The sequence below is a fragment of the Equus caballus genome, chromosome 8 (assembly GCF_041296265.1).
Source record: "Equus caballus isolate H_3958 breed thoroughbred chromosome 8, TB-T2T, whole genome shotgun sequence".
NCBI lineage: Eukaryota > Metazoa > Chordata > Mammalia > Perissodactyla > Equidae > Equus > Equus caballus.
The window spans coordinates 74,042,845-74,058,699 of NC_091691.1; the positions used below are offsets into that span (position 1 = coordinate 74,042,845).

Sequence of the window (15,855 nt, forward strand, 5' to 3'; positions counted from 1 at the left end):
CTGGAGGCACAAAACAGACCTCCCCTCACCTTCTGGCTCTACCTGGCATCTCTCTGCGCATCACCTCTCCAGTCTCTCCAAGGCACACAGCCGATACTGCAAACCGTGCCCACATCCCTGAAAACACCCACTCTCCTGGGCTCCTGCAGACCCCTCCTGACTGCCAGATTGGGGTCCTGGCCAGGCCTGTGCTCTTGCCACCCAATCTGGGGCATCACACAGATATAGGAGAGGCCACACCAGCAGACCCATGGAGTGACTGGGGGGACGTTGGCCTCCATGGGGGGTAGGCCTGGAGAAGCTGGCTGCTGCGTGTGGTTTCAGCAGGACCTGGAGACCCCTGAACCCACCAGCTCATTCATGGCTCAGACCTCTTTACTATGATGCAGTCTTTCCTTCCTCACTGAGAAGGAAGGCTGGGACTCAAACTCCTGGAAATGGGGACTCAGTGACAAACCTTAACACTGGGTTATAAACCGTGACTCTGGTGGCCTTCCTGAGAGGATATTTGACAAATGAAAAAGGTGAGGGGCAAGAGTCTGAAGACACTAGATGCACAAAGGAAGGAAAGACAGCGAGGAACCACCATGAAAGGAGAAAATGGTTCTTTTTGTTTGAAAAAGACAGACCAGGATTCCAGAAACCAGATTGGCCAACTCCCCAGGGTCTGGTGGCTTCTCCCTGGAGGGGTGCACTCTGGGGAGGTCACATGGCAAAGAGGATGGACATTTCATGTATTCTCGTTACCGTGCCCACATCACTGGAGGGAAAGACTTCCACAAGCGAGTCACTCTGCAGTGTAAGTGGTACAAGAAGGCGGGTACCCTGTTCTGCGGAAACGGACAAAATAGGAGGTTATGCCTGCCTGGACGCTGCAGCATTTACACCGTAGCCCGCATTCGGGGTAAACACGTGACACGAGGCCTGATCAGTCTGCTAAGCACAGAGCTCAGGGATGTCCCGGCCTGCGGACCCCACCCTTCCACTGCTTCCTCAGCCGTCCCTGAAGGTGCCAAGACGTAGACCCCAGAGGCCACAACTTGCAGCCCCAGGAGACCTTAAAGAGAATCTCCCACACACCCTCCAGGGCCACGGGGCCATGTACTCAAGGAAAATTCTACACCAAGAACCTGAGGTTTGAGGACCAGCTTTACCACCAAAAAGCTCCGTGGCTCAGAGCTACTCACCACTCCTCTCCAGGCCTCAGTTTCCCCATGAATGGGTTGAAATAGATCTAGTGGTTTTCAAATTTTTCTTGGCTGTGGAACTCTTGGCTCAAATAGAATTTGACTCAGAAACTGGTTGGCGCACGTAAGACATCCATATGTCGAGCTGCTCCGGAGGGAGGAAGGACAGGAGCATGGTGAGCTCAGAACCAGCTGATCGCTCCCTGGTTCCATTCAGCCAGACTGAAAACCAGCTGCCTAGACCATCCCTGCAGCCTCTAGATGTCTCTGGATTTCTATGATTCTGCGAAAGTGTTCTCGTGTTTTACTGCGTGTTGATCTGTGTGCTCACGTGTGTGGTGGGGAGAGAGAATAGAAAAGAAGAGAGAGCAGCCCCTGCTCTCAATGGGTTACAGCGAGATGGAGAACACAAGGCGTACACACAAACACAGATACACACACAAGCACATCTACACAAACAGGCACACACATAACTAATCCATACGGTTGACTCGAGTGTGCCTTAGCTGGCAGGCAGGTTTACGATGATGTCGGTCCCTGGGTGAGATATAAGTGCAGGGCACTTTAAGCTCACGGCTCTCTCGCATGCATGATCTTGTTTCCTCCTCTCAACTGCCCTGTGAGTTTGGTAAAAGGGGAATTATCACTTCCAGATCATACATGACGAAGCCAAGGCGTTGGATGCAAAGAGATTCGGCCAAAGTTACATAGCAACTAAGTGGTAAAGCTGGACCTAGACCCAGATTCTTGGTCCTGAGTCCTTATTCTCCCACATCAAGGGACAGGCAATGTGAATTCTTGGTAATTCTGAGATCCAAAGTAGGCATTACTGTACAAAAAATCAAAAGAGGAGCTGAGGAAGATCGACAGGAAATCACTGGGAGAGACCTGCCTGACATGTGGTCTGTCACGAGCAGAGGCCCTGTACCACTTAATGCGGCTGTGGACACACACGTCCTCTCCTCTGGGTTCCAGAACCACAGCAAACCCAGCTAACAGCTCAGGACCCCACCATGGCCGAGTTGGTACTCACTTGCTGGTGAGATGGAGCTTGGGAGAGAGCCCGTTCTCTCCAAAAATGGTGATGAAGACATTGGCGTCTGTTCCTGCGCCACGAACGTCCCCTGTGGCTGTGACCACCTCATACACTGAAGGAGGAAAGGAGAAAACAGATGGCAAATGCAGAAGAAAACCCAGAATCCGAAGTGGGCTTGGAGAAGCCATAGCTCCTGCCAGCCCCGCAGGGGATGCCCAGCCACAGAGGACTCTATGAACCCCTGCTACAACCCACAAGCCTCTGAGCCAGCGTCAGACCCACACCAAGTCCTGCTGCGAGACCAATCCTCCCACTTAATGCTGAGCACTCATTTCACAGGTGAGAAGCCTGAAGACAGGGGACAAGCTGAGGTCACACTCTATACAGTGTCAACACAAGAGGCCCAAGGCCTCCGGACACTCAGTCTGTGATCTTTCCGACACAACACAATGATGCCCTCCTAGACAGCTTTCTTCAGAGCCTGCACCTGGCTCTCACCTTCCTCTCTGCTCTCTATCCAATGCAGCGGCCTTACCAACCCTCCCCTCCCATGACTCCCTGGGCACTGCCACTGCAGTCTCAGGATAAGCCGTCCCAAGGCTGGGTGGTGCAGAGCTTTGCCAGGGAGTCCCTCTTTGGTGGGAGGATTGATTTCCTCTCTTTGTCTCCTTGAAGCTTGTTCTGTTTGCTGTCAACACCTTTCCTTTGGTGTCCCTGGTTCTGATGAAGGTCCCCATCAAGGCACCGTGAGGGGGAGAAAGGGAGCAGTACATTTGCATGACTCCCTGTCTCTTGGGATAACCAAAGCCTTAATTCTTCACAGTCTACACCACAGGGGTGCCCAACCTGCAAACAACTCCTGTGTCCCTCCTTGGGACACCTCCAGGACCCGCAGTGTTGCCCACATGTCTTGCACATACACAAGGGCATTTCCAAACTAAGTGTTCACGGGAGAATGACCAGCATGGTGAAAATTCTAGAACCACATCACATGAGAGGAAACATAGAGGCCTGCGGATATTTGGTTTGGAGAAAAGGAGAGTCTGGGATACAGGTGAGAGATGAAGAAACTTCTCAATAGTTGATTCAAGGGTACACAGCTACTTCTTAAACAGGACACTAACCATTTAAAAAAATTGACTAATTGGACTTAATAAAATTAAGACCATCAAGAGAATGAAAAGGCAAGCCACAGACTAGAAAATATCTGGAATGCGTAGGTCCAGCAAAGGACTCATACCAAGAAGATGTAAAGAATTCACACAAATCAGTAAGAAAAAGAGAGACCACTCAATTTTTTTAATTGGCAACAATATCCTTAAAAGATAAACATACACTTAACATAAGATTCAGAAATTCCACTTTTAGATATTTACCTAAGAGAAATAAAAACACGTCCACAGAAAGATCTGCTCTCAAATGTTCTGGCAGCTTTATCCATAACAGCCCTAAACTGGAAACAACCGACATGTCCGTCAACAGGTGAATGGACAAACAAATTGTGGTATATCCGTACAATGGAATACTACTCAACAATAAATAGGAATGAACTACTGACAGGCACAATACGGAAGACTCTCAAGCACGTTATGCTGAGCAAAGAAGTCAGACACAAAACACTACACACTGTAACGCCATTTATATGAAACTCTGGAAAAGACAAATCTAGTCTGTTATAACAGAAAGTAGGACATGGTTGCCTGGGGTTGGGAATAAGGGGGATTGACTGAGAAGGGGTGCAGGGAACTTTTGGTGGATAACTTGAATGTTCTATATATAGGTTGTGCAAGTGGTTGCACAGATGTATACCTTTGTCAGTACTCAAGCAGCACATTTAAAATAGATGCATTTCATTGTAAAGTAAATTCTATTTCAATAAAGGTGAAAAATGGGCAAAAGACAAATAGGCATGTCATAAAAGAGGGTATCCAAACGGCTGATAAACATATGGAAGAGTGCTCATCGTTATAACGCATCAAAGAAATGCAAATTAAAATTACAATGAGATACTACTATGTACCCACCAGAATGGCTAAAATTAAAGACTGACAATATTAAGTATTGGCAAGAATGTGGAGCCTCTGGCACTCTCATACATTGCTAGTGGGAGTGCAAATTTGTGTGAGCACTGGTATCTAAAGTTACTCCCACCCTAGGACCCAGAAATTCTACTTCCAATTATAAATCCAAGAGAAATGAGTGTGTGTGTCCAACAAAAGATGGGTACAAGATCTGTAGCAGCTTTCTGCATCAAAGCTAAAAACTGGAAATAAACCCAAAGTCCACCAACAATAGAATGGTTAAATAAATGATGATGTATCTATAAAACACAACAGTATACAACAATAAAAAGAACAGACTATATAACATGTCACAGCATGGATAAACCTCTCAGATATAATGTTGAGTGAAAGAGAAGCTAGACACAAAAAAGTGTATACTGTATGATTCCATTTATATGAAGTTCAAGAACAGAAAAACCTAACGTGTGGTGACAGAATCAGGAGAGCTGTTACCTCTGGGAAGGAGAGTGAAGGAGCTTCCTGGAGGTTGGAGATGTTCTGTGTCCTATTCTGAATGATGGTTACAGAAGCATGCACATGTGTAAAAATTCATCACACTATACATTTATGAGCTTTGTACTGCACATATATTATTCCTCAATTTTAAAATTTTAATTTAAAAAGTTCATATAGCTGAAGAACTATCTTGTGGAAGTCAAAAAATATCTTGTGGAAGACAAAATTCTGTTTGGCTCCAGAGGGGAGGACCTCAACTAATAAAGTCCCCTGGTCAGCAAAAAGCGTCAACAGCAATATAGGGTTGCTCCTGGCACATAGCCTGGACAATGAGAGATGCTCAATAAATAATTACCTGGATGAATGAATGAGCAAATAAATGAATGAATGAAACAAGCAATGAAATAAATATGAACTGTGGAACTAAATTGACCAGTATTTGAATCCCAGTTCTACCATTACTGGCTATGAGATTTCAATCAAATTTCTTACTGAGCCTCAATTTCCTCATCTCTGAAGTAAGGATAATTTCTTCCTTGAAGGATTATGATAAGGATCAAATCAAATCAAATAAAGTTTTCAACATTCATACTCACTGACTTAGCATTTCCACTTCTGGGAACTTATCTTACAGACACTCTTCCATAGCTGGATAAAAGATATGCATTCCATAAGGGGTAGACTGTTATCATCATCTCCACATCATCATCATCACCACATTATCCTCACCATCATCACATCATCATCACCTTCATCGTCATCATCATCATCATCACCACCATCATCATTTCCATTATTGTCATCATCATCATCATTACCCCCATAGTCTCCATTAACAACATCCCCAAGAAGGATGCCTTGGAAAATTATATCCCAACAGATGCTGGGAAACCCCAGACTGGGATGCAGGAGAGGAGAGGGTCCAGGGCTGGAAGCTTGTGCAGGATGGCCTCCGCCGTCCCTTCAGATCTCAGATTCTGGTATTAGTCACTCTTCCCCTCCTGGGCCCCAACTTAGTCAGGAGATAGACCAATGCGCCAGGCTCAGCCTTCCCTCAGAGCATTGAGGGAGCTCTCTCCTCCCTCTGGCTGTTGGTGAACTCCAGCGTGGCCTGGGGGCAATGCAAGGAACAGAGAAGGAAACCTAGGACTTTCTCCTCTTCCTTCTTCCCCATCACACTCTCCAAGGTTCTCTCTGTAATGCAAGAACCCAGAGCTCAACGGGAGTAGGAGACGTGTCATTCTAGAAGTGAGAGGGTAACAATGACAGTGCAGGTGAAGCTCAGCATGTGACTATCATCCACGTTTATTGCGCACGTCCTGCAGCTGACTGGACAGTCAGTGGGTCTGTGTCTCAGAAATGTCAATGTGGCGCCCACCTCTCTAGGCTCTTCTCCAGCTATTTTTACCACAGTCAAGATTGGGCAATACAAGAGCAACGACCAGCCAGACTGGCTAGATCCAAGTATTTGTCAATACTCAAGCACCACATTTAAAGTAGATGCATTTCATTATAAAGTAAATTATATTTCAATACAGGTAAAAAATGGGCAAAAGACAAATAGGCATGTCTTAAAAGAGGATGTCCAAATGGCTGATAAACATATGGAAAAGTGCTCAGCATTATTACTCATCAAAGAAATGCAAATTAAAATTACAATGAGATACTACTATGTACCCACCAGAATTGCTAAAATTAAAGACTGACAATACTAAGTATTGGCAAGAATGTGGAGCCTCTGGCACTCTCATACATTGCTGTGGGAGTGCAAATTTGTGTGAGCACTGGTATCTAAACTTACCCTCTCCCTATGACCCAGAAATTCTACTTCCAATTATAAATTCCAGAGAAATGAGTGTGTGTGCTCATCAAAAGATGTGTACAAGATCTGTAGCAGCTTTCTGCATCAAAGCTAAAAACTGGAAATAAACCCAAAGTCCACCAACAGCTATTTGCCAGCTTTGTGGTCTTGGGTACGTTACTCAACTTCACTGTGCCCCAGCTTGTTCACCTGAAAAGGAAGATAATAAGAACCTAACCCATCTTGGTGGGCTGCTGTGAAGATGAAATTGGTTCAGATGAGAGAAGCGCTCAGTGTAGTATCTGGCAGCATCATGAGATGAAAACGGAGACCTGCCTTGGGAAAGGATATTTGAAGTTCTTGTCCTCTCTCCTGCTTGTGACCTTGTTGAAGTCACTTAGGTTCTCAGAGCCTCGGTCCTTAACCTGTGAAATGGGACTAATCACACCGCCTTGACTCTTCTCGGGGATGTTGAGGATCAAATACAAGAACGTGAAAAGGCTTCAAAAGGGTGAAAAGAAGAGGGAACACAAGAGGGATCATATGGTCACACTGCAGCACAAACTGAAGTGGACAGGGTGGCAGCTATGAGAGGCTCTAGAATGCTCTTACCAGCAGCCACGTGGGCTGAGGAGAATCACCCCAGCAGCTGAGAGTGTTTGTCAAGGCTGCTGCCCCCACATCTAGCCTCAAAGCCTCTCCTGCCACCAGACAGTCAGAGCTTGGAGCACACACGCTGGGAGAGGGCAGCAATGCCTCTCTTGTTCTAGGACCCTCTTTCCCTCCCACAAACCCCGTCTCCACCCCAGGAGATGCCCAGGACACTGTGCTGAGAAAGTGGTCCTAGCTGAACCACAGCCTTCCTGGTGCCTCAGCTGTGATCACAGTCTGGGCCTGTGCTGGGAGCTGGATGAGAAGGGAGGACAAGCTCAGGAGGCCCCACCCTCCTGGAGGTCAGGGTGGCTGAGGCTATGAGCCCAACACGCCAGACATGCATGAAATGATGGAACAATGGAGAACGGCATGTAATCAGGGAGCTCACAGTGGACTGGAATTAAGGAGGGCTTCATGGAAGAGGGGGACCTGAGCTGGGCTTTCAAAGTTAGGACAGCAAGACAGAGAAAAGGGGGAGTGAACAAGCCCAAGAATAGGCACAGAGCAGGCGTTCAATAAATATTTGGTGAATGAATGAATGAGTGAGTGAGTGAATATGGTGCCTACAGGAACTAGTGAGCCACTCTGGAGTAAGCCCTGAGAATTTAAATGCCTTCGGGGACCAGGTGGGCTGCATCAATGAGTAAAAGAGACGTAGTGTGAGATGAGATGATGGGGAGAGTCTGACACACTGGGAGTCCGCCGCCTGTAGGAGTCCACAGTCAAACGTGTTTTAAAATACTGTCAAGGCAAAACAACAACAACCAAAATAAAATAAACAAAAAAACCCTCTGCAGGCCAAAATTGGCTCCCAGATCCCCAGTTCACTCCTCCTCTGGTGTCCCTGGCAAGAATGTAGAGCATTACAAAGCAGGTCACATAAATGCCAGAGGAAGATGAGATTCAAAGGACAAGACCTTGGGGTCCAGAGCCCCAAGTGCCCTCCCCATATGGGCCACAGCATCTCGTTGCAAAGCCCCAGGGTGGATGAGAGGAGGGTCAGGACTCCTCCCCACCCCTCAGAGCACCTGTCGGGCACTCTGCCTGACACAGGCCACATCACGGAGACCAGGCTGGAACGTGGCTCCTGGGATGTCCAGGACCTGGACAGTGTGGGCACTGCGGTTCTAGTCTATTCTGTGCCCCTAAGACTCTGACTAAGGGCAGGTTGCCTTGCCTCTCTGTACAGGCAGGACCCTAGTGTAATGCTTGCCCCATTTACTCTGAGGAGATGTAACTGATGCAATAGGATAATCCATGAGGAAAGGGTTAGGTTGGAACCTAAAATTCCTCCCTCAAAGCAAGAGACATGACCCCCCCACCCCAGTGTGCCCCTGCCTGTGCCCCTGGGCCAGGACCACACCTTTGGCCTTGTAGTACTCGTGCTCCAGCTCCTCCTCATTGTCTTCCGAGGCATAGTTCAGCAGCTCCTGCTCGTACAGGGCTAGGAAGTCGATGTCTTTCTTTCTCCTCTTCTTCTTCTGGGGCATCATTTTGCCGGCTGCCCCTTCCTGGCTCTCGCTGGCTCACTGCGCCCACCTCCTTGGCCGGCAGCCTCTCTCCCTGAGCTCCCGCACCCACGGGCCTCCTGTAGCCTCAGGTCTGGGTGGGCCAGAGACCACGCTTGAGTCCCCCGTGCCCACAGTGCTGCTCCTGCTCGCCTGAGCCAAACCTCGGTGCTGTGTCTCTCCCCTGCCTCTCTCCCACCCCTCTCTCTGCCACCCTCTCCCGGCCACCTCCTCCTGCACCTGCTCTGGGGTTTCTCCTTGGGCCTCATCACTTATTTATGGAGACTGAGGGCAGGGTGTCCTCCTTACCCCCCGCCTCTCCCCACCGGTTCCCTCTCTCCCTTCATAGAGAATCAGGTGACATTGAGCCCTTGGCATCTGTTTCTCACCTGGCCACACAGCAAGGGGGCCCCCTGGGACCCCTCCAGGCCACCCCAGGAGCAGGTGGGGGCCTCCCACCATGGAGATCTCCCTAACCTTACAGCCCTTGAGGGCTGTGAACTGCCTCCCCCCAGAGCTGGGACCTTCCTGAGGAGCACAGGGCCCCAAATCGGCCAACCTCCCAAGACTCAGAGGCCTCCGTTTCTCTCCATTATTCATGACCTCTGATCAGCTTACAGAGCAGGCAAGGTTCCTACTGGATCCTTCTCATTCTCTCTGCTTTCATCTTCTCAAGACTGCTGGATTCTGGAAGTGACCATTCGGCCAGGGGAGACCCACTGCCCTTCAGAGACACTGCTCTGATGGAGCAATCACACAAGCCACAAAGTGTGCACTGCGTCCTGAGTTACTGGCATTGCCAGGCCAGAGCCAAGGATGTTGGCGAGGCCACCACATCCTCAGTGACCCCTTGCTCTGTGGGAACAAGGATCACCACCCCTGGTGCACTCTTAGGCTCCCAGGACCTATAATATGCCCGCAGACAGTGGGCTTCAGTATGCATTTGTTCAGTGAATGAATGAATGAATGAATGCATGCACGCATGTGTACATGAACAAATTGCAGGCAGATCTATAAAGCAGCCGTGAAAACAAGGCCCACTGTTTCTGCAAGGAAAACAGTCTGGGCTGAAAAGAAATCACACGTTAAATAATATATTGGTAAAATGAGTGTTCCAGAACAGGTACCATTCTGAGAACATTTGGCCTGGAGAAGAGGACATTTCCGCCTTCGCAGATGGAACAGTTGTCCTGTAGAGCAAACACTAGACTAACCCGTGTGGCAGACAGGGCAGTGTGACGGCCACGGGTGGGGATTACAGAAAGGCAGTCTTCAACCCAATCCAAGAAGAAGGCTGGAACACTGAGTGCTGCCTGGGGTGACAGTGCCACAAGAGACGTGAGTTCTGGACGGCATTGCTCGTCAGCCTGCGGCAGGGGCGCTCCCGCGCCTTTGTGGTTTTGGAACTCACAGCCCTCATCTGGCAGCTGGACAGTCTATGATGCTGGAGGGCAGATGCAGGCAGATGGTGGAGGAACCACGACAAGTCACCCAGCCAGGGGCCAGAGCCATGGGCCAGAGAAGAGTGCTAGCCAGGTCCAGGTTCTGCTGCAAAACCCGGCAGAGAGAGGGGTCTGTCCCCATTCCAGCAGGGACTGAGAGGAGAGCCTGTGCCAGCCGTGCCTGGGGCCCCGAGCCCGAGGCAGGATTCAGAAAGGAGGAGGGAGGTGGTCTGCAACAACAAGACTTTCCTGGTTCCTCCTTTATTTGTGAACTCCGTGTCCCACACCTCTCTGCCCAGACCTGAGCCTACCTATTGTCCCCTTAGCCCCAAGCCCCAGCGCCTAGGACCCCAGCTGCCACCTCCCCTTCCCTGTTCAGAAGCCTTCTAGAGGAGTCACAGAAGGTATCAAAGTGCTGCTCTGTGTCTCCTCCCCTCCTAGATGCTCTCTGTCAATGCCACCGTTTCCTAAAGTGGGATTTCAGGACTGCCTGGATTAGAGGCTCCAGAAGAACTCATCAACATGCTGATTTCTTCCCCATCCCCAACCCCACCCCCCAGACCCATTACTAATCAAAATCTCAGAAGGTGAAACTTTGGAATCTACACTGTCGACCATCCCCTCTCCCCACTCCAGGGGGTTGGAAGGTTATATGTACTAAAATTTGGAAGCCATAGGAGCCTGTACCCACCTGGGTGAGCTCACTAACTTGATCGGCGCACCTGGGCTAAAGGGAGAGGATTAGCAAGCTTCCATCCCAGGGGTTCGCCGCCCCTGCTGCACGCTGGCGTCACCTGGAGAGTGTTTAGATGCTGATGCCTGGGCTGCACCCCCAAGACATCCTGATTTACCCAGTCTGGGGTGGAGCTCGGGCACCACCAGGAGGTTTGTAAAGCTCTCAGGTGATGCTAATGTGCAGCCGAGTTGAGGATCACTGAGCTCCCTCCCCGGGTAACTGGGGTGTGCTGATCAGGAGACTTCGAGAGGCGTCACAGAAGATGCCACCTGCTAAAGGTGCCACCTGATGAAGGTGCAGATGTACTCTCACCCAGAGGAAGGACTCTAAGGGGGAATTCCAGATGGAGAGGAGAGGGTGGCTCAGGGACAGATGGAGAAGGACATCAGAGCTGCAATCTGCTCTCATCCCTCCCCTGAAGCCTGGGGCAGCTTTGTCCTGCCCTGCTCTTTGGAGCCACCCCAAGTCCCCACCAGGGGAAGGCATTTCTGGCCCGAAGCGTCATCACCCAGGAAAGATCAACTTCACCTCCTCCCCTGTTCTGCTGAGGAACAGCGCTCGAGTCAGCTCAAAGTCTGCATGAGGAATAGGAGCGAAGTTTAATTGTGGGTGACACGCGCCCCCTGCAGGCAGCATGTGGTTTGACTTCTTGTTAATTCTACATTTGGATTCTTCAGAAGACCTTAAAGATTACTGGGAAATTTCTAGGGAAATATCATTTTGCGTGAGGATCCATTCAGAGGAAAAATAAAACAAAGTACCCATTTTGCATGAGGGCCCATTCAGAGAAAAAACAATAAAATGTTTATTGGAATATTTTTTCAAAAAATTGAAATCAAGGTAATTTTAGAGACTCCCATGGCATTAAAACACAATGATTAAGAGAGCAGGGTCTGGAGCAACAGCAAGTGTTGACGGGAACATGGAGCAACTAGAATTCTTGTACTTCTGGTGGCAGTGTAAAATGGTACAGCCACTTTGGAAAAGAGTCCGGCACTTTCTCATAAAGCTAACCATACGTTTTCCCACACAACCCACAAATTCCACTCCTGGGTATTTACCTAAGAAAAATGAAAACATATGTCCACACAAAAGCTGCATGTGAACGTTCGTAGAAGCTTTATTCAAAATAGCCAGAAACTAGAAGCAACTCAGACGCCCATCAACTGGCCAATGGATGAAAACATTGAGGTGCATCTTTGTGATGGAATGCTACTCAGCCATAAAAAAGAATGAAGTAGTGGTACATGTTATGACAGGGATGGATCTCAAAAGCATTATGCAAAGTGACATACTGTCTGATTACACTTGGGCAACATTCTAGAAGATATAAGACCAGACCAGCGGCCATAGGGCTGGGCATGGCGGGAGGGCACTGACCATAAGGGAGCACGAGGAGGCAGTGCCTCGCCTCAGGGCTCCACCATGTCTCTCCTGCTGACCCACCTCATCCGCTGGCTTTCCATTTCCCTGTGAGAGCCTATCTGGGTCAGGCCCACACTGCAGACCTGACGCTGACCTGACCCCCACCCCAGGATCTTTGGTGTGAGGATGCCGCACATGACTGGCTGGGGAAGGGTTCTCAGGGCACACTTTGTAGACACACTTCTCATCCCAGGCGGGGCCAAGGTCAGTGCCATCCAATCCTCCAGTCCAGGCTAGGCAGGAGGCCCTAAACTGTGTAGGGTGGTCACACACCCTAATTGATAAAGCTGACATGTGGATTCCCATCAGTTTCTTGATAAAAACAACAAAGGGCAGACAAGGTAATTATTGGGATCCCAAACCTCTGGTAATAGAAAAAGACCCATTTATCCCATTGACCATTTGCACGTGTGCACAAACACATGCGCTTACACACAAAATTCTCTCCTTGCAAATGGTCTCCTCTCCCTTCAAGTGCATGCTCCTGCTGCTGAGTGAATTCCCCTGAAGCTCGCCTTTCGGTATGTCACTCTCCACTTCAAACATCGTCACTTACACCTCAGTGCAAACAAAGTTTATCAGCCAGGATCCTGGATCACAAGCAACAGAAACTAACACTGGCTAGTTTAAGTAGGAAACATATTTATTTAAAGCTCATGTCACGGGTGGAAGGGATCTCAGAATTTCTGAGAAGACTAAGAACTATGCTTAGGGGCTGCACGCTCGAAAGGACGCCTGGAATTGGGCTTGTCTGGTGAGGACCCCACTGCCACCAGCACTGGGCCTGGACATGCAGTTTGGCACCAAGCTTCAGCACTGGCTGCCGCTGCCCCTGCTGATGCCACCCTCGCCAGAATGGACTCCACTGCCTTCTGCCCATTCAGAGTCTGGGGCTTGTGCATCTGATTGGCTGAGCCTCGGTCATGTGCTCACATCTTGCTGCAAAGCGGGCTGGGAAAGTATTTGGCATTTTCACCTCTTACATTGGGAGCTGTGCTCGGTTGCCAATAGAATGACAAATGTCCCTGACGCTAACAGAATTCGAGCTCCTCCAGCCGACCTTGGAGGCCCTCTGTAATCTGACCCAACCTCCCCTGTAGGAAATCCACACTGTAGTTAAAATGAGGAAGTCTCTGTTTTTTTTTTTTTTTTTTTTTTTAAAGAATGGCACCCGAGCTAACAACTGTTGCCGATCTTTTTCTTTTCTACTTTTTCTCCCCAAATCCCCCCGTACATAGTTGTATATTTTTTTTTAGTTGTGGGTCCTTCTAGCCGTGGCTGTGGATGATGCATCAGCATGGTCTGACAAGCGGTGCCATGTCTGCCCCTGGGATCTGAACCGGTGAAACCCTGGGGTGCCAAAGCGGAGCGCACGAACTTAACCACGCAGCCACAGGGCTGGCCCCAAGTCTCTGTTTTCTAAACACGCCTGGTGCTTTCCTCCTGCAAGCCTTAGTTCACTCGAACATTAGAGCTGGAGTGTGCATTCTTGAACTAGCCAGCTACTGCTACATAACAAGCAACCACAGAAATCTCGGCGGCATGAACCTTATTTCTCATGTCTGGGGCTCAACTGGCAGTGCTGCGTCAAGCTACAGGACTGGCTGCACGTGGCTGGGACAGCTCTGTGCTACATGGGTTCACTCTGGGGCCAGGTGGAAGGAGCAGCAGCTGCCCAGGGAAAGCTCTTCTCGTGGCCATGGCAGAAGGGCAAGGAGGGTGGTCCTGGCCATGCAGCTCCTTTGAGGCCTTCACTTCCATCACATCTGCTGACATCCTTCTGCCAAGCAAAGCCACACACATGACTGAGCCCAGAGTCAGGGGCTGTAAAGGTATAGAGCAAAGGGTGTGGACACAGCAAGCGGTGAAGAACTGGAACCAATGATTCAATCTACCTGGATGACTTATCCCTCCCACCAGCCTGCGGTTCCTTCTGAGTCGGTCCTCTGTATCCCCAATGTCCAGGAGAGTGTGACTGTGACTCTCAAGAAATGTCAAGTGCATGAGCAAACTACTGGTGTGTGTGTGGTGGGAGAGGGGGCCTACGTAAGTGCCAAGAATATGAGGACGTGTCCTGACAGCTCTGGCTTCCACCTGCGGCCTGCCACCCACCAGTTTCTCCCCCAAGGCAACCAGCTGGTCTGGCATCTCAAAATGAGCCACCTCCTATTCTGGGAGCAGGGGGGTGAGGCAGTGTTGTGAGGTTGGTGGCTTTCCTGTTTCATTGAAATGTTAGTGCCCACAGCCATTTCAGGCAAACCTTCTCCCTGGTTCCAGCTACCTGGGGTATTAGAAACAGCACACTTCCACCACTTCTGTCCCCTCCAATCCACTCTGCTCAGAGCAGCCAGAGGGATTTTACTTAAAAATAAATCAGATCATGTCACTTGCCTGCGTATATGCTCCAGTGGCTTCCTATGCCCTTGGAATAAAATCCCGACCCCCTCCTCAAGGCCCACAGGCTCTCACCACCTCATCCTCTCTCCTCCTTCCCCATTCTCCAGCGACCTGGCTCCAACCCGCCCCCATTTCCACCCAACCCTACTCCTCTTCCTGTCCAGATCAGAAAGCACACACACACCCCGTGGTCAAGGGCAAAACCCCTCAGACCACACCTTTGGAGTCAGACCCCTCCTCTCTCTCCCCAGTGTCACTACCTTTGCTCCCCACCTTCTTCCTCTCACTGGGATCAAACCCCCTAGTTTGATGCCCAGCAAATATCCATCATCCTCACTGCACTCCTGCCAGCATCACTTTTTCAGAAAATTCATGCGGACGCATTATTCCCTTGTTGCCCCATCTCCTAGAAAACAAATTACCCATTTGTTTTCTTGGCCCCATTTACAAGGGCTCCCCAAAATCTTGTGCTGTCTACTACTCCAGCCTGCTCCCAGTCCCCTGCACCCCACCCCACCCCGCCTGGCCACACTCACAAACTCTTTCATTCCTTGCTGACTTTCACACTCACACCCATCTCTGATGCCCTGCCCCTTCTCTGACTGGCAAGCCCCGATGCGTCATCAGGATCTGGTCCCTGGTCCCTTCTGTAAACCCCGCCTCCCTTTGCTCTTCTCTCGGTTATTGCACCCGGCTCACTGTTTTGTAATTACTTCTGTACAAGCAGGACTCGTGGCTGTGATAAAAAGCACCTTTCTTTGTGCTTGGTAAGGACAATCCTTCCCTTGACATTAAGATAAAATCTTGCACAGACCCTTGACTTTCCTGGTCACTAGCAGATCACTATAAGTGACAAACCCTGTCTCACGTCAGTAACCAGAACTGTGCAGTCCACCATGGAGTCTTCACGGAACTCAGACTTCTCCACTCCTCTCCCTGAGCCAGGCTGAGCTGCTGTCTTTGGGGGAGGGGGCATCACCTTCCGTCCTGCTCACCTCCTCCCTCCCTTTCTTGGGTCTGAAGGTCTGACCACCCCCCCCCCCCATCCCACCCCACTGCAGGGTTAGGCCTCTCAGATGTTTAAGGCCCATGGGAACCTGTGTGGGTTTGCTCCCGGGCCCCACTCTGGCCCGGCCCCCTTGACAGGGCC

At 49.9% G+C, this 15,855-nt stretch overlaps 1 protein-coding gene across 2 annotated transcripts in view; it reads right to left on the minus strand.

Moving 5' to 3' along the window:
* Positions 1 to 8,690, minus strand: part of LOXHD1 (lipoxygenase homology PLAT domains 1) — a 168,601-nt gene extending 159,911 nt beyond the window's left edge. For both annotated transcript variants that reach the window (XM_070275638.1, XM_070275637.1), the window contains exons 1-2: positions 8,561 to 8,690; positions 2,221 to 2,335 (exon numbers count right to left, since the gene is read on the minus strand). In XM_070275638.1, the coding sequence (XP_070131739.1) occupies positions 2,221 to 2,335; positions 8,561 to 8,690 (245 nt within the window). The remainder of the gene's footprint in view (positions 1 to 2,220; positions 2,336 to 8,560) is intronic.
* Positions 8,691 to 15,855: the final 7,165 nt, after the last annotated feature.